General features: G+C 40.3%; 1 protein-coding gene across 2 annotated transcripts in view; it reads left to right on the top strand.

The window, feature by feature from the left end:
* The window catches only part of Bub1b (BUB1 mitotic checkpoint serine/threonine kinase B), a 44,375-nt gene that overhangs the window by 19,437 nt on the left and 1,902 nt on the right, over positions 1-23,036 (top strand). The window contains exons 7-22 of one of the 2 annotated variants that reach the window (XM_042687622.1): positions 578-792; positions 902-1,026; positions 1,986-2,215; positions 3,610-3,722; positions 4,742-4,857; positions 6,498-6,547; positions 7,425-7,485; positions 7,659-7,764; positions 9,493-9,767; positions 11,099-11,232; positions 11,774-11,914; positions 15,842-15,942; positions 17,093-17,242; positions 18,642-18,784; positions 20,103-20,274; positions 21,829-21,935. In XM_042687622.1, the coding sequence (XP_042543556.1) occupies positions 578-792; positions 902-1,026; positions 1,986-2,215; positions 3,610-3,722; positions 4,742-4,857; positions 6,498-6,547; positions 7,425-7,485; positions 7,659-7,764; positions 9,493-9,767; positions 11,099-11,232; positions 11,774-11,914; positions 15,842-15,942; positions 17,093-17,242; positions 18,642-18,784; positions 20,103-20,274; positions 21,829-21,935 (2,239 nt within the window). The remainder of the gene's footprint in view (positions 1-577; positions 793-901; positions 1,027-1,985; positions 2,216-3,609; positions 3,723-4,741; positions 4,858-6,497; positions 6,548-7,424; positions 7,486-7,658; positions 7,765-9,492; positions 9,768-11,098; positions 11,233-11,773; positions 11,915-15,841; positions 15,943-17,092; positions 17,243-18,641; positions 18,785-20,102; positions 20,275-21,828; positions 21,936-23,036) is intronic. The other variant, XM_042687623.1, reaches the window with a different exon arrangement.

Here is a 23,036-nt window from a genome sequence, read left to right on the forward strand (position 1 = left end):
TTTAAAGTTGAAAATACTTAGGTTAGTTCCTCTTTTTTTTTTTTTTTTGTCGGTCGTGGGGCTTGAACTCTGGGCCTGGGCGCTGTCCCTCAGCTCTTCAGCTCAAGGCAAGCACTCTACCACTTGAGCTACAGCGCCACTTCCGGTTTTCTAGTGGTTTATTGGAGATAGGAGTCTCACGGTCTTTCCTGCCCGGGCTGGCTTTGAACCGCGATCCTCAGATCTCAGCCTCCTGAGTAGCTAGGATTACAGGCGTGAGCCACCAGCGCCCGGCTAGGTTAGTTCCTCTTAAGACTAGACAATGTTGTAATCATGACTGAAGGAAGATGTAGATTTTCTGTTATTGAGAATGATGAATAAAAGATTGGAGCTAGAGGGACAGAGTAAAAAAGAGAAACTTCAGACTGAATAAAAGTGTTAGTAATTGATTCATTGAGATTTTTAAAAATTCTTTAAAAAATTCTCTGATTCTATTATAGAAGTATTCTCCTTTATTTGGGAAAGAATAGGTGTATCTTACATGGTATCTAGATTAGTAATTAGAGATTCTGCATGAAATTTGATGTTTTTCTTCTAGCTCCAAGCCAAAATAGAGGACTCCAAAATCTGGTACCTCAGCAGATGCAAAGCAATTGTAGAATTACAGTTTTTGATGAAAATGCTGATGAAGCTTCTAGAGCAGAGTTGTCTAAGCCTACAGTCCAGCCATGGCTGGCACCACCTGTCCCCAGGGCCAAAGAAAATGAGTTGCAAGCAGGCCCTTGGAACATAGACAGGTCCTTGGAATACAGGGTAAGCATTTGTAGAGCTGATTTAGCTCTTAATTCCTGTTGTGTAGTTAGACAGGGTCTGCATATTTTGTGGCAAAATGGTGATTTTACTTTTTATTTTTTGTTTCTAGTCTCACGCCATTTCATCTTCTATCACAGCTGTACCCACTGCTCTTCCCAGTTTTACTCCATATGTACCCGCTGCTCTTCCCAGTTTTACTCCATATGTGGAAGAGACGGCACAACAGCCAGTTATGTGAGTTGGGTTTCTAAAAACTTTAATGTGGGAATTAGTAAGGGGCAGTGATACCTATTCTAGTTCCCGAAGACATTTTCATCTTTGTGAAAATGAAAAAAGATCCAGAGAATCTATGTATATATTTTTTTGAGGCTTGAACCCAGGGCCTTACACTTGCTAGGCAAATGCTTTATCATTCAGCTATATCCTAGCTCATCATTAAATGAAATTTAAAGCTATCTAGGAGATGTTCTAGAAAATATTGACAATATTTCCACATAGCCAAAAACTTTAACTTCACATCCTAAGTTCCCTTATACTTTATTCCTAAATCTAATTCTTTGTGCTGCTAAACAGTGAATAATGACTATATTGGTAGATTAATTTCTCATCAGGTTTGAGTAAGGTGTAATATTTTTTAAGTATAACAAGGAATAGATGACACTAATTTATTGATAATTTCCTTTCCCAAAAGAAAAATTTCTCTGGCATATAAACCACGTTTCCCCTCTGTTGGGGATCAAAGTAAGAACATTACCCTGTGTTTAAGCAAGCACTTTATCATTAAGCTATATCTTCATGCTCAGAAAGTAATTGTTGCTGCTGCTTAGCTCCATCTTATTATTTTATTTTCATGAAATGGATCACATTCATGGGGCTAGGAAGATGGCTCAGTGGTAGAGCGCTTGCCTTGCATGCCTGAGGCCCTGGGTTTGATTCCCCAGCACCACATAAGCAAAGAGAAAAAAGGTGGAAGTGGTGCTATGGCTCAAGTGGTAGAGTGTTAGCCTTGAGCTAAAGAGCTGAGGGACAGCACCCAGGCCCAGAGTTCAGGCCCCACGACCAGACCCAAAAAAAAAGAAATGGATCACATATAGTCTTGCTATTGGCATTGTCTGTGTGTTTAGTCAAAATATGTAAGAAATAACTGATTTTGACCTTATAGTAAAATAATTATTATTATTTTGCTTCTTTAGGACACCATGTAAAATTGAACCTAGTATAAATCATGTTCTGAGCACCAGAAAGCCTGGAAAGGAAGAAGGAGATCCCCTACAAAGAGTTCAAAGCCATCAGCAAGCATCTGAAGAAAAGAAAGAAAAGATGATGTATTGTAAGGAGAAGATTTATGCAGGAGTAGGGGAGTTCTCCTTTGAAGAAATCCGGGCTGAAGCCTTCAGAAAGAAATTGAATGAGCGAAGGAAAGGTATGTGTTTTGGTCTAATTCACGTTTGTTATGATAGATTTTTTTTTTTTTTTAGGAAGGTTGAACTGATACATTAAATCTAAGGGAAATTACCGTTTTGTGTACTTTTATGTAATGTTTCTGTGTTTATACTATTTCCTTCTGCATGTAAGCTGAGCTCCCCTTGCTACTTCCCACATAAACTCTTGTAGAACTCTGAATGTGCTCAGGCACAAAGGAGGAGGAGAAGCTGTGAGTGACAGGAACAATTGATCTTCCTCAACAGGATCTCACTATGTAGCCTAGACTGTTATTGAACTCTATCCTCCTACCTCAGCCAACTACTAGTATTATGAATATGCCAACATTCTGAGAGTTTTTATTTATTTTTGAAATTTATGTATTTTTGCTGGTCCTAGCGCTTGAACTCTGGACCTGGGTGCTATCCCTTTGCTCAAGGCGAGCACTCTAGTACTTGAGCCATAGCACTAGCCTTTTTTTTTTTTTTTTGGGTCCGGTCGTGGGGCCTGAACTCTGGGCCTGGGCGCTGTCCCTCAGCTCTTCAGCTCAAGGCTAGCGCTCTACCACTTAAGCCACAACGCCACTTCCGGCTTTTTTCTTTTTGCTTATGTGGTGCTGAGGAATCGAACCCAGGGCCTCAGGCATGCAAGGCAAGCGCTCTACCACTGAGCCATCTTCCCAGCCCCCAGCACTAGCCTTTTTGAGTAGATTATTGGAGGGCCTTGATGCTGTCCCTGAGCTTTTTCCTCAAGACTAGTGCGCTCTCTCTTTCTCTTCCCTCAGTCATGGGGCTTGAACTGGGCATTGTCCCTCAGCTCTTCAGCACAAGGCTAGCACTCTACCACTTAAGCCACAACGCCACTTCGAGTTTTCTGGTGATTTATTAGAGATAAGAGTCTCATGGGCTTCCTGCCCAGTCTGGCTTAGATCTTTCTAAGACTAACCTCTTGCTGTTGAAATTTAGCCTTATATTACTTTCTCAGAATAATCTTATGTGTTCATTGTTTTTTGTTATTGTTATTTTCTTTAGTTGTACAAAAGGATTTGACCATAAATTGATATTCAGTAACTACTGATCTCCATCCCCTTAACTAATCGCACATTTTCTTATTTCATGTTTCCCCCAAATTTGAATATTTAACATCACATGACCAAAGACTTTGTTTGCACATCACTGAAACCTATTTCAAGTTACACTTAGCATGTAATAGGTATTGTGTATTTCATTGCCTGGATAAATAAAAGTATAGAGACCTAGATCTTAAATTGAGGAGCTTGTTTCACTTATCTCCTGGTGGTTTGCATTGGCATGCACATTGATAGTGTAAGCCCACATGCAGGTTTTGACAGTAAATTTCGGGAGAATAATTCTCAGACAACTTCACTGATTCTAGCTGAGCTATTGACCAGTGCAGAGAAGAGAGCAGAAATGCAGAAACAGATTGAAGAGATGGAAAAGAAGCTAAAAGAAATACAAACTACTCAGCAAGGAAGAGCAGATAATCAGGTATTTATTTTTATCTATCTATCTATCTATATCTATCTATCTATCTATCTATCCAGTCGTGGGGCCCAAACTCTGGGCTCTTGGGCACTATCCCTCAGTTCTTCAGCTCAAGGCTAGTGCCCTACCAGTTGAGCCACAGCTCAACTTTTTTCTGCTTATGTGGTGCCAAGGAATCGAACCCAAGGACCTCATGCATGCAAGGCAAGCATTATACCACTGAGCCAACTTCCCATCCCGTAATTATTATTTTTTAATCTACAAATCAGCCTTTGTTGAAAGAAATTAAATGGCATTTGTTTTGTTTTATTTTCCAGTGCTGGGTATCAAACCCGGGACCTACACATGTTACAACAGCATTCTACTTCTTTCTTTTTTTGGGGGGGGTCCGGTCATGGGGCCTGAACTCTGGGCCTGGTGCTGTCCCTCAGCTCTTCAGCTCAAAGCTAGCACGCTACCACTTGAGCCATAGTACCACTTCCGGCTTTTTTTTTTTCTGCTTATGTGGTGCTGAGGAATTGAACCCAGGGCCTCATGCATGCAAGGCAAGCGCTCTTCCACTGAGCCACCTTCCCAGCCCCAGTATTCTACTTTCAAGCCACATGCTAAACCTAAAATAAATATAAGTAGTATAGAAGTATAAAGTTTTCCCAACCTCCATTAAGTTTTTGGTAGTTTCTTAGTTGTTAATAGCAAGAATGTAATTTAACAGCTTTATGAATAAATAATACAATTTACGGAATTTACTGATATTTTGTTAATTTTGATTTTAGCCTTTTATTCCAATCATGTTCCCCTAAGATAAGTTAATTAAAGAAATAGTATGTGCTCAGTTGAATATAACTACCAATTTATACTAGGAATATAATTGGAAAGACCACTAATGACATAGATACTTGATGTAGTTAGTGGATATCTAGAAAAAGAGTACGTTAAAGCTAATGTCAGAACATCAGAAGGTGAGCTTTGAAAATAGCACTTTCTTCATAAGACAGACATTAGTTTTACTTATTTTAATACAGCAAGAAGAGAAGGAGCCTATGCAGGAGACAGTAAAATTGCAACCTGCATCAGAATCTCAGGAAATAGCAAGAATGGCTTTATCCAGTTCTGTTTATCCACTAAATTCGCATCCCAGGTAAGACCTCATCATGCAACGGATAGATCTTATAAGTACTGACTTTTTTCCATCAAGGAAAACTACATGTTTCTGCTAGATGTGTTGTGGATGCCTGTAATCTTAGCACGCAGGAGGCTAGACTGGGCTACAGAGTCAGAGACCTTGTCAAAACGAAAAATAAAACTAAACAAATTTACCAAGAGAACTGCTATTGGCATTGAACAATCTCCTTTTGTGCTTGATTTTTGCTTTATAAAAATTAAAGTATAAGCTGGGCACCGGTGGCTCATGCTTGTAATCCTAGCTACTCAGGAGGCTGAGATCTGAGGATCACAGTTCAAACCCAGCCTGGGCAGGAAAGTCCGTGAGTCTTATCTCCAATAAACCACTAGAAAACCAGAAGTGGTGCTGTGGTTCAAGTGGTAGAGCGCTCACCTTGAGCTAAAGAGCACAAGGACACCGCCCAAGCCCAGAGTTCAAGCCCCACGATGGACAAAAAAAAAAATTACAGTTTACTATTTTACTGCCTGGGGCTGGGAATGTAGCTTAGTGGTAGAGTGCTTGCCTAGCATGCATGAAGCCCTGGGTTCAATTCTTCAGTACCATATACATAGAAAAAGCTGAAAGTGGCTCTGTGGCTCAAGGGATAGAGTGCTAGCCTTGAACGAAAGAACCTCAGGGACAGCATCCAGGCCCTGAGTTCAAGCCCCTGCTTGAATAGTATAACTTAGTATCTCTTACTGAGTATACTTCTTTTTTTTTTGGGTGGGGGGGGTCTGTCTGGTCGTGGGGCCTGAACTCTGGGCCTGGGTGCTGTCCCTCAGCTCTTCAGCTCAAGGCTAGCGCTCTACCATTTGAGCCACAGCACCACTTCCAGCTTTTTACTGCTTATGTGGTGCTGAGGAATCGAACCCAGGGCCTCAGGCATGCAAGGCAAGCCCTCTACCACTGAGCCACCTTCCCAGCCTTATTGAGTATACTTCTACAACATTTTGTTTTGTTTGTTTGTTTTGGTCATGGGGCTTGAACTCTGGGCTTGGTCACTGTCCCTGCGCTCTTCAGCTCAAGGCCTTCAGCTCAAGACGAGCGCTCAACCACTTGATCCACAGTGCTACTTCCAGTTTTCTGGTAGTTAATTAGAGATAAGAGTCACACTTTCCTGCCCTCCTGCCCAGGCTGGCTTTGAACAGTGATCCTGAGATCTCAGCCTCCTGAGTAGCTAGGATTACAGGCATGAGCCACCGGCACCCAGCTACTTCTACAACATTTTTAATGACTGAAGGTTCCATATTTAATAAAATTTGTATTAACAGTGGTAGGAAACTTTCCTCATCTTAGAGTGAAGAAGATTCTATTGAAGGTAAAATCATCTTGCACTTTAAACAACTAATAGTCTTTCTGGCCAGCTGCTGGTGACTCAGGCCTATGACCCTTAGCTATTCAGAAGGCTGAATCTAGCCTGGGCAGGGAAGTCCATGAGACACCAGAAAACTGGAAGTAGTACTGTGGCTCAAAGTGGTAGAACACTAGCCTTGAGCAAAAAAGCTCAGGGGACACCATCCTGGCCCTGAGTTTAAGCCCTACCACTGACAAAAAACAGATATAAAATAAAATAAATATGTCTTTAGCCACATATTTTAAACCCAGTTTTTTCACAGGGAACCTTCACTTGCAGAAAACATTTGTCGAGAACAACCTCATTGTGAAGGTGAGTTGTATTTGAAAGCCTCATAAAGAGCTTGTAGCTAGCAAGTACATTATGTGACACATAGTAAATGTTCAGGAATCAACGGTAAGGGAAATGGTTTTTGGAGGGAAGAAAAATTTTAAACTTAAAATTCAGATGGGTTCTCTTTTTCTCTTTAGAAACAACATGGTAAAAATGGTACAAACATGAACATCACTTGTAAACAGTTTACCAAATCTATTGACCGCTAATTCTAGCTATCAATTTACCAAATGTAATTCACCTCAGTTTGTAGGGGACAGAAGTATAGAGGAGTGTGTCAAGCAATGGAGGAATATGTAGCTGACAAAATAAAGCATTGCATGGCAAACCTTTTTCTACCCAGTATATGGATTTTACTTTGCATTCTTTTTTCTTTTTTTTGGTCAGTCGTGGGGCTTGAGCTACAGTGCCATTTCAGTTTTCTAGTGGTTTATTGGAGATAAGAGGCTCACGGAGTTTCCTGCCTAGGCTGGCTTTGAACCGCGATCCTCAGCTCTCAGCTTCTTGAGTAGCTAGGATTATAGGCATAAGCCACTGGCTCCTGGCTTAACAGTATGAATTTTTTTTTTTTTTTTTTGTCATTTGTGGGGGCTGAACTCTGGACCTGGGCTATGTCCCTCAGTTCTTTAGCTCAAGGCTAGCACTCTACCACTTGAGCCACAGCTCAACTTCCGACTTTTTTCTGCTTATGTGGTGCTGTGGAATCGAACCCAGGGCCTCATGCTTGCAAGGCAAGCACTCTACCACTGAGCCACCTTCCCAGCCCCAACATTATGAATATTTTTAATGAATAGTTGTCTTGAAGAGTAAAGCATTTATTCCTAAAAATATATACATCTAGTCTCTTTTTCTCTAGGTCCCGACATGCCTTTTTCCATTTTCGATGAATTTCTTCTTTCAGAAAAAAAGAGTGAAAGGTTTGTTGTTTTTCTTGTTTTTTTTACTTAAGTTTTTTATTATTAAATAAGGATAATTTTTACCTACTGCTAAATGAGAATATTAGTCTCTCAAGGATGAATTAGAGGGTTATGTTTTTAAGCAAAACAATTGTTCTAAGTGATACTGTACTAAGTAATACATCTTTTTATAGTCTTCCTGCAGATCCCCCACCGGTTTTAGCCCAACGAAGACCACTTACCGTCCTCAAAACTGCAGAAAGCATCACCTCAAATGAGGATGTGTCTCCAGATACTTGTGTAAGGAGCAGTGTTCCTAAGTTAATACAAATGGCTGGTGAATTGTTTCATTCAAGTCTCTCAATGGTTTAGAGTAAAGAGCAAGTATAACACCTATGAGTATAGTGCTTGGGAGGTAGAAGCAGGAGGATCTCAAATTCAAGGCCAGCCAACCTGGCTTACACTGTGAGACCGTGTCTCAAAAAAAGTTGAAGATAAGATTATAATCACCAAATTGAACTGAGCACAAAAAGGATAGTATCATTAGCATCATTACCAGGAACGCAGATCAAAACAACAACCACAGCAAGAGCTGGGCGCCAGTGGCTCATGCCTGTCATCCTAGCTACTCAGGAGGCTGAGATCTGAGGATTGTGGTTCAAAGCCAGCCCAGGCAGGAAAAGTCTGTGAGACTCTTATCTCCAATAAACCACTCAGAAAACTGGAAGTGGTGCTGTGGCTCAAGTGGTAGAGCCCTATCCTTGAGCTGAAGAGCTGAGGGACAGCGCCCAGGCCCAGAGTTCAAGCCCCACGACTGACAAAAAAAACAAAACAAAAAACCACAGCAAGATAGGACTTTACATCCACTAGAATGCCTAAACTACAAGTGTTTTGGGGCATGAATGTAGAGAAATTAGAATCTTCATACATTGCTGTGGCTTGGAAAACTCTCTGGCAGTTACAGTAAGAACCCCAATTCTCCTAGCCATAAATTCAAAAAAATGAAACATATGTTCATATAATATTTTACCCAAACGGGGCACCAGTGGCTCATGCCTATAATCCTAGTAGGAGGATTATGATTCCAAGGGGCAGCAGATTATGAGGATATTTTGTAGGAAAAAGTCACAAGAAAAATAATATTAGTGGACTGGGAATGTGGTTTAGTGGTAGAGTGCTTTCCTAGCACGCATGAAGGCCTTGTGTTCGATTTTTCAGTACCACATACACAGAAAAGGCCAGAAGTGGCACTGTGGCTCAAGTGGTAGAGCTCTAGCCTTGAGCAAAAGAAGCTCAGGAGGGCTGGGAAGGTGGCTCAGTGGTAGAGCGCTTGCCTTGCATGCTCGAGGCCCTGGGTTCCATTCCTTAGCCCCACATAAGCAAAAAGAAAAAGCTGGAAGTGGCACTGTGGCTCAGGTGGTAGAGCGCTAGCCTTGAGCTGAAAAGCTGAGTGACAGCGCCCAGGCCCAGAGTTCAGGCCCCACGACGGGACCAAAAAAAAAAAAAGCTCAGGGACAGTGTCCAGGCCCTTGAGTTCAAGTAGTATTAGAGCTTTAATTCTTTTGTGAAGTTTGTGTATAAAATCCATATAGTATATATTTTTCATAAAGTAATTTGTTTTCTGTGTTCATGATGCAAAATTATTTTCTTCAAATACTATCATTTGCTTTTAACTTTTTTATTTTTTATTTTTTGTTGGTCATTGGACTTGAACTCTGGGCCTGGGCGCTGTCCCTCAGCTCTTCAGCTCAAGGCTAATGCTCTACCACTAGAGTCACAGCACCACTTCCAGCTTTTTTGCTTATGTGGTGCTGAGGAATGGAACCCAGGGCCTCATGCATGCAAGGCAAATGCTCTACCACTGAGCCACCTTCCAAGCCCTCATGTGCTTTTTAAAATTGTCTTTACCTAGAAATTCTGATATGCTCCTGAATCCTATATCGATGATCCAATGTGTGTTTATGTAAAAAAAATAGACCATACGTTCAGTGAAACATTTAGCTAAACTTTATCTGGTTTTTATTTTAGGATGAATTCACAGGAATTGAGCCTTTGAGTGAAGATGCTATCATCACAGGTTTCAGGAATGTAACTATTTGTCCTAACCCAGAAGACACTTGTGACTTTGTTAGAGCAGCTCGTGTTGCCTCTACTCCTTTTCATGAGATAATATCCTTGAAGGACCTCCCTTCCGATCCTGAGAGACTGATGCAAGAAGAATATGTTGATGCAAAGACTTCTGAGGGCCAGCAGATCACATGCAGCACTAGCTACCATCAAACCCTCAGCAACAAGAAGCTAAGGTGCCTAGGCGGGCAAACTTTACAAGCCAGAGTGTTTGCTCTTATTCTGTGTATACTTGTCCATTACAGTGATTAGCTGTCAAGCTCTGGCTCAGCCAGTTACTGAGCTGCTATGTACTTTATATGATAATAAATAAGACTGTTCCAGATAAAAGGAATAGTTTGACTATGAGAGAACTAAATTTTTTGTTTGGAGGCAGTGAAATTTCAACTCAGGGCCTTGTACTTGCTGGGCGGGTACTCTACCATCTTAACCATACCTCTCAAGACTAATTCTTTAACCATTCTATGCTTTTAAAACTGCATTTCCCTAACAAACTTTTAGTCAGGTGCCAAGATGTGCTCATGTTGTAATGATTGAGTTTCCTTTTTCCTTTTCCTTTCCTTTTCTTATTAAAGGCTAGAAAATGCAGGCTCTAGATGAAGTGAAATAAAGTCACTGTTAGTGTTGGTCAATATTTCTCAGTAGTATGGAATAATATAAAACAGGCATGTACTATAAATTAGGTAAATAAAGTCATAAGTCCAGAATCGTAATCCTGGGACTTGTTTATCCACTAGTATAAAGGAAGTCAGTAAGATCCTAATTATGAACTTATTTCTGAATAATGACTTTAAAATAAAATAGAATCCTAACTTGTTTTTTTTTTTTTTTTTTGGTCAGTCATTGGGCTTGAACTCTGCATGGGCACTGTCCCTGAGCTCTTCAGCTCAAGAGTGCTCTACCACTTGAGCCATAACAGCACTTCAGTTTTCTGGTGGTTAGTTGGCAATAAGAGTCTCATGAATGTTCCTGCCTGGGCTGGCTTTGAACTGTGATTCTCAGATCTCAGCCTCTAGAGTAGCTAATACAGGTGTGAGCCACCAGCACCCGGCTCAAGCTAAATTAAAATCAGTTATTTTTAACAAAAAAGTCAAGGCCAGGTATGATGATATGCTTATAACCCCAGCTACTTGGAGTAGATGTTAGAGCTGTAAGGTCATCCTAATCAAAAGCCAGGTTTGGCACAAGTGTATGGTCTCAGCTGTGCAGAAGATTTAGGCTAGGATGGAGGTCCACACATGGCCTTAGGCAAAAATGGGAGACCCGACCCAAAAAATAACAGAAGAATGTGGCTCAACAGAGGAATGTGGCTCAAGTATTAGAATGCCTGCAAGCATGAGATCCAGAGTTCAAACCTAGTACCACCACCAAGAATCAGAAAAAGATAAATCATAGATATGTATGTGTACATACATATGTATAAAAATTTGTAAATTTATCAAATTTAACAAAAGTAAGTTGGTATATGTTATTCTATGAGAACCCTTTTCCTCTGTGGTTCTTTCAGCCCAATCATTGAAGATAGTCGTGAAGCTACACATTCTTCTGGCTTTTCTGGATCTTCTGCCTCAGTTGCAAGCATCTCCTCCATCAAAAGTCTTCAGATTCCTGAGAAACTGGAACTGACTAGCGAAGCTACAGGTAGGATGATACAACTCACAGACACACATCCAGATCCATATCTAATGAACACTTATTTATCTCAGAAAACTAAGTTTTTTTCCCTTAAAGAAGTGGCCAAGAGGCTGGGTGCCAGTGGTTCACTCCTGTAATCCTAGCTATTTGGGAGGCTAAGATCTGAGGATCGTAGTTCAAAGCTAGCCCTGGCAGGAAAGTCTGTGAACACTGTTGTCTCCAATTAACCACTAGAAAAATGGAAGTGGTGCTGTGGCTCAAGTGATAGAGTACTCGCCTTGAGCTGAAGAGCTGAGGGACAGCGCCCAGGCCTAGAGTTCAAGCCCCATGACTGACAGAAAAAAATAAAATGAAATTTAAAAAAGAAGTGGCCATGAGTGGAATTTCTAGAATAGACTGATATTAACTGAACATAGTTTCAGAGGAATGCAGTTAGATTAGCAGTGTTGATTTATAACTTGGTTTGTTTCTTTTTCTCCTCCTCTGTTATTTATTTTAAGCATTTAGATGTTTTGCCTGAAGGCTTTTCAACTTTTTTCCTCCTCAGAAAACCCTTTGCAGTCACCCTGGTGTTTACAGAATCGCGAACAGCTACTAAAATCCCTACCAGAGTTAAGTGCTTCTGCAGAGTTCTATGTAGAAGATAGACCAATGCCTAAGTTGGAAATTGAGAATGAAATTGAATTAGGTAAGTATCACTGATGCATGTCCTTTTGTGATACTATTACGATCTTTATAATTGAGTTTGATGCTTGAGCACTATAAAGTTCCTAGGTTATAAGAAATAACATTGTAGCCAGATGCCAGTGGCTCATACCTGTAATCCTAGCTATTCGGGAGGCTGAGATCCTGCCAGCCTGAGCAGGAAAGTTCATGAGACTCTTAACTCTGATAAACTACTCAGAAAAAGCCAGAAGTAGAAATATACTAGCCTTGAGCAAAAAGAAGCTCAGGGGCAACACTCAGGCCCTGAGTTCAGGCCCCAGGACTAGGATGAAAAAAAAAGAAATAACATTTTGTACAAGTTGATACATTAATGACTTCATGTCCTAGTAATAGTAGCTATTTTTTTGTCCTCTTTTAGTTTGTGACAAATGGTCCTAAATGCTACTAAACAGGAGCCAGTGCCTCTTGCTCTGAAACCAGGAGGTAAAGGATAGAAGATTAATATGTTCATATTGGTTCGTTTTCTTTTTTTTTTTTTTTTTTTTTTGGGTCCGCTCGTGGACACTGAACTCTGGGCCTGGGCACTGTCCCTCAGCTCTTCAGCTCAAGGCTAGCGCTGTACCACTTGAGCCACAGCGCCACTTCCGACTTTTTTCTTTTTGCTTATGTGGTGCTAAGGAATTGAACCCAGGGCCTCATGCATGCAAGGCAAGCGCTCTACCACTGAGCCACCTTCCCAGCCCTGGTTCTTTTTTTTTTTTTTTTATTCTTTTATTCTGTTTTTCCTTTATTCTTATTATAGAGGTGATATACAGAAGGATTACAATTTATATGAGTCAGGTAATGAGTACATTTCCTGTCATACAGTATTTTCTGTTCCCTCATTCTCTCCTAGTCCTGCCCTCTTGTCTCTACCCACAAGTTGTATAGTTCACTTTCATCAATGTCTAGTGAGTTCCTCTGTTGCACTTTTTCACTCTTTTTCCCTCGAGTTCTGTGCCTTTTCCCCAAACCTCCTGAAAATATACACATGAATATACCATACGTAAGGAAAAGTCAGAGTCATCAAAAAAATATATAAAAATTAAAAGGGAATAAAAAAGGAGAGAGGTCCCTTGTTTCCATATCTTAGAGTTCATTTTGATGCACACGCGCGCGCGCACACACAAACACACACACACACGTTTTGTGTTAATATGAAGAGGCACGTAGGCATTGTACCTTTGTGTTTCTTAAAAGTATCCTCTTTTAGGAGAGAAACACAAAGGCACAGTACCTAAATACCTCTTCGCATTTATATGAAGTAATAAACATATGGAAATGAACTCTAAGATATGGAAACAAAAAAATTATTTTTAAAAAAAATTGAAAATATATATTTTTATTGTAAAGATAGTGTGCAGAGGGCTTAGTTACATGAGCAAAGTAATGAGTCCATTTCCTATCAAGCATTGTTACCCCCCCTCCTTTGTTTTTCCCCTACCATCCCTTTTCTCCTCCCCTTCCCCCATTAAGCCCCCCCCCCCCCTCCCCCGCTCAAGTTGTGAAGTTTGTTTTCAACCTAGTGTCTTGTACATCTCATTGTTACAGTGGGTCATCCTGTATCCTTATTTCAACATTTTGTTATTTCCCTTCCCCTCCCCAATTAGAAAAATGTATATACAAGATGCAGGACACCAGAATCAAATACAGTGACAACAGGGGTTGTGCCATGGGGGAAGAACATACAAAGAAACAAAAGAACGAAAAACAAAAAAATCACATACGTTCTTAGTTTTTGATGATTCTGTCTCTACGTTATGTATGGTGTATTCATGTGTATATCTTTAGGAGAGAGGGAAAGGCACAGAATTTAAGGGAAAAAAGTGCAGCAATGGTGCTCACTAGACATTGATGAAAGTGAACTGTACAACTGGTGAGTGGAGAAAAAAGTGGAGAAAAGAAAAAAAAGAGTGGAGAGTAGGAGAGAATGAGGGAACAGAAGACACTGTATGAAAGGAGATGTACTTATTACCTGACTCATACAATGCAGTCCCTCTGTATATCACCTCTATAATAACAATAAAGTAAATTAATTTTTAAGTATCCTGTTTTAGTCTCAGTATGTGTATCTAAAATCCTGTATAATTTGCATTATTCCAGTGTATTTTATTTATTGAGATTTAGTGATTACATAATTTCACAAATTTTACAGTATTGTGAGATAGATAACTTAAAGTTACAAACACATTTTTAACCTTCATGAAGCAAATTGTCATTATCATGGTCTATAATGTTTGTGAAGTCTATGAGCTTTGACAATATAATTATTCCATGTCGGGTGATATGTACATTTCTTTCCTTTTGCTTAGTGTAAGCTGTTCCCTCTTTCCCTCTCATTCCCTCCCTCCCATTGTTGCCCTTCAGTTGTTTAGTTCATTTTTATCAATGTTCAGTGGAGCTGATGGGCCCTTCTGTTGTATGTTTTCCCGTTTCCCTCTATTCCAGTATATTTTATATCTAATTTCTGCATATCAGAGAGAACATGTGCCATTTGTCTCTCTGAGCTAGACTTACCTCACATAACATGATTTGTTCTTGTTCCATCCATTTCCCTGCAAATGACATTATTTTATTCTAATGGCTAGGTAAAATTCCATTGTGTATATAGATACCACATTTTTTGGATCCACTAATCTTATTGTGGGGCATCTGGGCTGTTTCTATATCTTGGCTATGGTGAATAGTGCGGCAAAGAACATGGATGTACAGGTGTCCTTATCCCTGGCTTGTGATGTTCAGGATAGATGCCCAGGAGTGGTATGGCTGTCTCATATGGAAGATTTATGTTTATTTTATTTTATTTTTGTCAGTTGTGGGGCTTGAACTCTGGGCCTGGGTGTTATCCCTGAGCTCTTCAGCTTAAGGTGAGCGCTCCACCACTTGAGCCACAGTGCCACATCCAGTTTTCCAGTGGTTAATTGGAGATAAGAGTCTCATGCCTAGGCTGGCTTTGAACTGCGATCCTCATATCTCAGCCTCCTGTGTAGCTAGGATTACAGGTGTGAGCCACTAGTGCCCATCTATGTTTAGTTTTTTGAGGAACCTCCAGACTACTTTCCAGAGTGGTTGTACTAGTTTATATTCCCACCAGCAGTGCAGTAGGGTTCCTTTTCCTTACATCCCCACCAACATTTGTTGTTCAAATTCACAATGTTGGCCAGTCTTACTGGGGTGAGATAGAATCTCAGTGTTGTTTTGATTTGCTTTTCTTTTATGGCCAGGGATGATGAGCATTTCATCATGTTTCTTTGCCATTCTTACCTCTTCTTCTGAGAAGTCTCTCCTTAGCTCCCTTGCCCATTTAGTGATTGGTTTGTTAGGTTTGAGAAGGGTTAGTTTCTTGAGCTCCTTGTATTTATTGGATATTAGGCCTTTGTCTGATATATTGCTGGTACCATGTCTTTTCCCAGTTGGTTGGCTGTCTTTCTAGTTTAGTAACTATGTACTTAGCTGTGCAGAAACTTTTTATTTTGATGTAGTCCCACTTGTCAAGTCTCTATCCTTGTTGTGTTCTTGGGACTCTATTAAAGAAGTTTCTGGGCTGGTAAGGTGGCTCAGTGGTGGAGTGCTTGCCTTGCATGCATGAGGCCCTGGGTTAGATTCCTCAGCACCACATAAGCAGGAAAAGCCAGAAGTAGTGCTTGGCTCAAGTGGTAAAACACTAGCCTTGAGCTGAAGAGCTGAGGGACAGCGCCCAGGCCCAGAGTTCAGGCCCCACGACCGACAAAAAAAAAGAAGTTTCTACCTATACCTATAAGTTCTAATGTTTCCTAATTTCTCATGTAGTAGTTTCAGAGTTGAGGTCTTTAACCCACTTTGAATTGATGTTAGTGCATGGTGACAAACAGAGATCTACTTAAAGGGTTTGTTTGTTTATTTTGTTTTTAATGGAATCAAACCTCTACAGATAATGAAGATTATTGTATTAAACAAGAATACCTAATATGTGAAGATTACAAGTTATTCTGGGTGGCACCAAGAAACTCTGCAGAGTTAACTTTAATAAAGGTGAGCTTGGTGGGTTATAATTTTACTTACCTTGTAAATAATATAGGTTGGAGCAATAACAATAATTCTGGTCCCCTGGTACTATCAAATCTTTCTAATTAGTATACAGGATTCCTTCTGGGAAAGTCAGTGGGCACCAAGCAATCAGTCATCTTGTAGGCCAAGATCAGATATCAGAAAAACTATTGTGTAAATTTCTCAGTATGTCTACCAATTTTGATAGTTGTGTTGTTGGGGTTTTTTTGTTGTTGTTGTTTTGCCAGTCCTGGGGCTTGAACTGAGGGCCTGGGCACTGTCCCTGAACTTCTTTTGCTCAAGGCTAGCACTCTGCTACTTGAGCCACAGCACCACTTTTGGCTTTTTCTGTGTATGTGGAGGAATCGAACCCAGGGCTTCATGCATGGCAAACTCTACTACTAAGCCACCTTCCTAGCCCATTTTGTTTTTTTAGAAAATCTGTCTTGTTTTTTTACTTGCTCCAGGCTGGACACATCTGGTATCACCTGAAATTTCCATTCATCATCATCCTAAATGGTCACATTACCTTGTCGTATAGTAGATATCCAGTGTCTTGGATCCTACTTTGTTCCTTCTTTCTTGGTTTAATGCCTTATATTTGGAGGAGCATATATCCTTTAGTTACTTTCTTAAGGAAGCAGTTTCTTCCTGCTAGAATCTACTTTCCTTGGAGCTTTTAAGTGGATTGTTACTCTTATTCTCTTTTCAGCTGGTACTATTTTATGTTAAGATATATTTATTTATTTAGTTATTTTTTGTTGGTTGTGGGCCTGAACTCTGGGCTTGGGCGCTGTCCCTCAGCTCTTCAGCTCAAGGCTAGCGCTCTACCACATGAGCCACAGCACCACTTCTGGCTTTTTCTGCTTATGTCATGCTGAGGAATTGAACCCAGGGCCTCATGCATGCAAGGCAAGCACTCTACCACTGAGCCACCTTCCCAGCCCCTCCTAAAGTTTTTGATTCTACCCTTACCCCTTTGTTGTGGTACTGGGAATTAAACTTGACCTTCTTTCAAAAATGCTCCTTTACTATGATTTCAGTTGGAATAGCAGAAAGGCTAGGAGGATTGTGTTTTCAATATGCTAACTATAGACACATTGTAATTGCTCTTATTTTTAAATATTCCTTGCAGGTATTCACTCATCCTGTCCCATGGGACTTTTACATCCACCTCAAGCTAAAGGAGCGTCTAAATGAAGAGTGTGATCAGTTTTGCAGCTGTTACCTATACCAAGACGGTTGTATCATTTGGTACCAATATATAAACTGTTCCACCCTTCAGGTTTGCACTACTTAAACCCTTCCATAGTTCTCAAGGAGAGAGAATTATGTTCCACTTAGAACATAATTCCTATGAATTGCCTAGTTGTAGACCAACAAAATTACAAGTTGAAAGCATTAATCATACCTGAGTGCCAGTGGCTCACGCCTGTAATCCTAGCTACTCAGGAGGCTGAGATCTGAGGATCACAGTTCAAAGCCAAAGCCAGCCTGGGTAGGAAAGTTCGTGAGACTCTTATCTCCAATAAACCCACTAGAAAACCAAAAGTGGCGCTGTGGCTCAAGTGGTAGAACGCTCGCCTTGAGCTGAAGAGCACAGGGACAGCGCCCAAGCCCAGAGTTCAAGCCCCACGACCAACAAAAATAAAAAAGATATTCATGTGATCTCATTTGAAAGCCAGGCTGAGCAGGAGAGTCTTATCTTCCATTGAAGACTCATATCCACCAAAAAGCCAGAGGTGGAACAGTGGTTCAGGTAGTAGAGCCTTGAGCACAAAGGCTCAGGAACAGCCACCAAATAAAACAAAAAAAGGTGATTTTTCTGAAGTTATTTTGACCAAGGTATTTATTATTTTTATTTTCTATTTATTCACAAGGGGAGAGACTTAAACAATGAACTCCCATGAACTATTCATGTGACTAGGATAACTGGCATTTTTATATTACTAACCTCCACTGGATTATTATTTTATTTTATTGTAATTTAGTGGAGATAAAGAGTCTCACAGACTTTCCTGTCTTGATTAGCTTTGAACTTTGATCCTCAAATCTCACTCTCCTGAGTAGCTAGGATTGCAGGAATAAGCCACTGGCACCCAGCTTGGATTATTTTTTAAAATACAGACTTTATTTATTGTGTGGGTATTTGCGAATGTACATGTGCGTGTGAACCCATGTACCAGTCCTAGAGCTTGAACTCAGGCCTGAGCACCGACTCTGAGATTCTTTTTCTCAAGACTAGAATACTACCACTTGAGCCATAGTGCCATTTCAGGCTTTTTCTGAGTAGTTTATTGGAGATGAGGGTCTCATGGGCTTTCCTCCTGGGACTGACTTTGATCTGTGATCCTCATATCTCGCCTCCTGAGTAGCTAGGATTATAGGTGTGCCCCACTGCCTGGCTTCAGATTCATTCTTCATGCTCTTTATTCATTATCTCCTGAAAATCCTTATAGTTTGTTTTTGTTCTTTCCTAGTCTGGGGTTTGAACTCAGGGCCTTACACATGCTGATCTGCATCCCCAGTTATAAATCATGAGACTCTTAAGGAAGATCTTATTGTTGTTAAACTGGGGTGTAGGCCCAGACTGCATTCTAGAGTACCAAGCAGAAGATATCATGGAATTGAGTACAATTCAAGTGACCCAATTTGAGAAATAGTCTTCTGTCCTTCTATTCCAGGATCTTCTCCAACACAGTGAATTTATTACCAGTGAAATGGCAGTACTGATTATTTATAATGTGTTGACATTAGTGGAGAAACTACACAAAGCAGAAATCGTTCATGGAGATCTGAGCCCAAAGAGTCTGATTCTACGAAACAGGTTGTTCCCTTTTTCTGCTTCTAATTGTCAACTTTCTCTGAAAACATAGATAATTGTCATATTTATGCTTTTGGCAAAAGCCTGTCTATAAAGCTATTATGTTAAAAGAATACTAGCTACCTGAATGTCAATAATCATTGAGAATAATTTCAAATAATTTAAAAAGCCACATTGAGGAACTACATTAAAGAATTATCCAGGGCTGGGAAGGTGGCTCGGTGTTAAAGCGCTTGCCTTGCATGCCTGAGGCCCTGGGTTCGATTCCTCAGCACCACATAAGAAAAAAGAAAAAAGCCGGAAGTGGCGCTGTGGCTCAAGTGGTAGAGCGCTAGCTGAAGAGCTGAGGGACAGCGCCCAAGCCCAGAGTTCAGGCCCCACGAACGGACCCAAAAAAAAAAAAAAAGAATTATCCAGGGCTGGGATGTAGCTCAGTGGCAAAGCGCTTACCTAGCAAGTGCAGTGTCCTGGGTTCTATCCCCAGTACCAAAAAAAAAAGACAAAAAAAAAATTATCCACTGAGTATTGTGATGACTTTTGTCAAGGAGAAATGTAAGATATGAATGCTGAGGGATGTTAAACAAATTGTCAGGTTATTCTTTTCGTAGGGCTTGTGCGATGTAGCAAAGATACTGCCAAAATACAAGTACTGCTTTCAAAAGCCTCAGTCAGTTCAAAGTGAAATAACAGCCAAGAGAAGTTGATAGAGCCAGGAAAGTGGCTTAGTGCTCAGATAAAACTTAGTTTATCCAACAAGTTCAACAAATTAACCCAGTATAGGAAACAGGAAATGAGACCCAAGTAATAACAGAAAAATAGGGAAAATGTTGAGGCATGAACAAACTAACAACAGTCAAAATTTGTTTTTAGAAAGGACTAGAAGACTAGCATACTCTTTGACTGCTATATTTGTTTTGTCTGTTAATAAAGCAGCCTACTTTAAAGATGTTTTGTCTACACCAATCCTGTGTCTTGCACCAACATTTAATTTTCCAAGCTCATTAGTTTGCAGGTATTAGCTGAAATGCTTCACATTACTTTGCTTAACATGTAAAAAGGAAATATGGTGGACATGTAATAATATCCTATGGTAGTTGACAGTGGCTTAGACATACTTTGTATCACCAAACAGATCTTTGCCATTTGGCCAGAGGCACACCACTGCTTCTGCATGTGTATTGTTATAACTAGACACTGGAGGGTGCTCTTGGTCTAGCTAAGATATGCATGTGGTTTGTTTGTTTTTTTTTAAATAAAAACTGGCTATGCAGATTCTTTTATGTCCTGTTTTTATTATCTCTTTCTCTTAAATTGAGCTCAGAATCCACGATCCCTATGATTTCAATGAGCACAATCAAGCTTTGAAGATAGTGGACTTTTCCTATAGTGTTGACCTGAGAGCGCAGCTAGATGTTTTTCCCCTCAGCGGCTTTCGGACTCTACAGATCTTGGAAGGTCAGAAGATCCTGGCTAACTGTTCTTCTCCCTACCAGGTGAGTGTGAGACCAGCCTGAGCAGACACGGAAAGGGTTTCTTATCTCTTATCTATGTAGATAAGCTATGAGAGCTGTTTACTGCTATCAAGTCTCCTAAAATAGATGACCTAGTTTTCAAATATTGTATCACCACTTCAAGTTAAGTGTAATTTTTCTCTCACAATGCTAAAGAATATACACATACGCCGGGCGCTGGTGGCTCATGCCTGTAATCCTAGCTACTCAGGAGGCTGAGATCTGAGGATCGCGGTTCAAAGCCAGCCCGGGCAGGAGAGACCGTGAGACTCCTATCTCCAATAAACCACCAGAAAACCGGAAGTGGCGCTGTAGCTCAAGTGGTAGAGCGCTCGCCTTGAGCTGAAGAGCTGAGGGACAGTGCCCAGGCCCAGAGTTCAAGCCCCACGACCGACAAAAAAAAAAAAAAGAATATACACATACATGTGCAAACAGGACTGAGTATCTAAGAGCCAGTACGATTTCTACTTACTGTCCATCAGTGTAGTCTTTTATAAGTTATTTTTTAGGATCTTTGCTAATAATAACAGTTTCCACTTTTGGTACATTGGAATTATTGTGAGGATTAAATACAATATAATGTATGTAAGAAGAACATTAAGGTAAATAACATGTTTACATTTTATAAAGATGACATTTTATGCAAACATGTTTGAGGCATTTTGCTGACTGAATAGCTTGAATCTAAAGGAGTCACATGGACCACGTGAGGTCACAGCTAGGATCCATACTTTTTTTTTTTTTGATCAGTTATGGAGCTTTTACTGAGGACCTTGAACTGGCACTGTTCCTGAGCTCTTGTTGCTCTACCACCTAGAGCCACAGCTCTACTTCTGGTTTTCTGGTGGTTAGATGGAGATAAGAACCTATGGACTTTTGGCTGGGAAGGTGGTTAGTGGAAGAATGCTTGCCTAGCATGCATTAAGCTCTGGGTTTAATTCCTCAGTACCAAATAAACAGAAAAAGCTGGAAGTGGCATTGTGGCTCAAGTGGTAGAGTGCTAGTCTTGAGCAAAAGAAGCTCAGGGACAGTGCCCAGGCTCTTGAGTTCAAGCCCTAGGACTGGCAAAAAATTAAAAAAAAGAATCTATGAACTTTCCTTCCCAGTCTGGCTTTGAACCATGATCCTTAGATCTCAGCCTCCTGAGTAGCCAGGATTACAGGCTGAGCCACTAGCGCCCAGCAGTTTGTCATCTTTTATTTATAAAGATAATCCCTAGAGGAGGAGGCTACAATGCTTGATAAGAAATGTACTCACTATCTTGCCCATGTAATTGTAACCCCTCTGTACAGTATTTTCACAATAAAATAAAAATTTAAATTTAAAAATTAAAAAGATAATCCCTAGAGTTGGCTCTGTTGATTGCTTCTTTAGGGAGTTGTTCCCTTTCCTTTAGGGGCCAGGCACAGTCCCCTGAAAATTATGTCATAAAATAAATTTAGTTAAGCTTTGTAAGGCCTTTCACCATTATGTAAATTAACTTCACAGTAGAGGTAGTGAAATATTTTTAGCTCACGGAGTTTTTTGTGATTTCAGGTAGACCTGTTTGGTATAGCAGATTTAGCACATTTACTATTGTTCAAGGAACACCTACAGGTCTTCTGGGATGGGTCCCTCTGGAAACTCAGCAAAAATATTTCTGAGTAAGTATTGGGAATTTTGGGTCTTTGTTGTCCAAATAACTTTCTCTCAAATGTTCTCTCTGCTTTCATTAAAAAAAAAAAACCTTAATTATCTCAAACCAAGTGCTAAGGTAATTTCACTCATTAGAGTATCAGCAGAGCACCTGGTGTAGGATAAAGGCGTCACTAATTAAAACTAAGAGGCAAAGCCGGGTGTTGGCTCATGCCTGTAATCCTAGCTACTCAGAAGGCTGATATCTGAGAGCTGAATATCTCAGTTCAAAACCAGCCCAGCCAGAACATCATAAGACTCTTCTCCAATTAAGCACCAAAAGAGCTAGAAATGAAGCTTTGGCTCAAACAGTAGAGCTCTCATCTTGAGCAGAAAAATTCAGGGATAGCACCAAGGGCCCGAGTTCAAGCCCCAGGACTAGCACACACAGAATAAAAAAATAGTAAGAGTTAGTATTCAGATTTCAGGATATTCTAAACCTAGGTGCCATAGAGAGACTGGCATTAAGGCTTCTTGGTTCAGCTCTGCTATCAGGAACATTTGGGAAGAATAATTTTCTAATCAATTGGTGTTAGTATTAAGCCCTTTTTAATAGTGTTAATAAGCATCTCTTAAAGAGAGTTTTTAAATTATACTAATTTTAGGTTATTATTTATTTAATGAGTGGGTAGAACCAAACTAAAGAAGAATCTGCTGGTGAAGAAATAATGATCTTTTAATAAGAGATCTGCTCAGTCTTGGAATCATAGTACTCCCTCAAGCATGCTCATAAAATTGATTAAATGCCTAGGGTCCACTTTAACTTTCTTTCTTCTTTTTTTTTTTTTTTTTCTTTTTGGTCGCTCTGGGGCCAGAACTCTGGGCCTGGGTGCTGTCCCTCAGCAATTCAGCTCAAGGCTAGCTCTCTACCACTTGAGCCACAGTGCCACTTCTGGCATTTTCTGCTTATGTGGCACTGAGAAATCGAACCCAGGGCCTCATGCATGTGAGGCAAACACTCTACCGCTAAGCCATCTTCCCAGCCCCCACTTTAACTTTCTTAACTAATAACTTTCCAGAATAGTTTGGTTTAAAAAAAAAAAAAAGTGTTGGGCTGGGAAGGTGGCTCA

This window comes from Dipodomys spectabilis, unplaced genomic scaffold (genome assembly GCF_019054845.1).
Source record: "Dipodomys spectabilis isolate Male_0828 unplaced genomic scaffold, ASM1905484v1 ptg000108l, whole genome shotgun sequence".
Lineage (NCBI taxonomy): Eukaryota > Metazoa > Chordata > Mammalia > Rodentia > Heteromyidae > Dipodomys > Dipodomys spectabilis.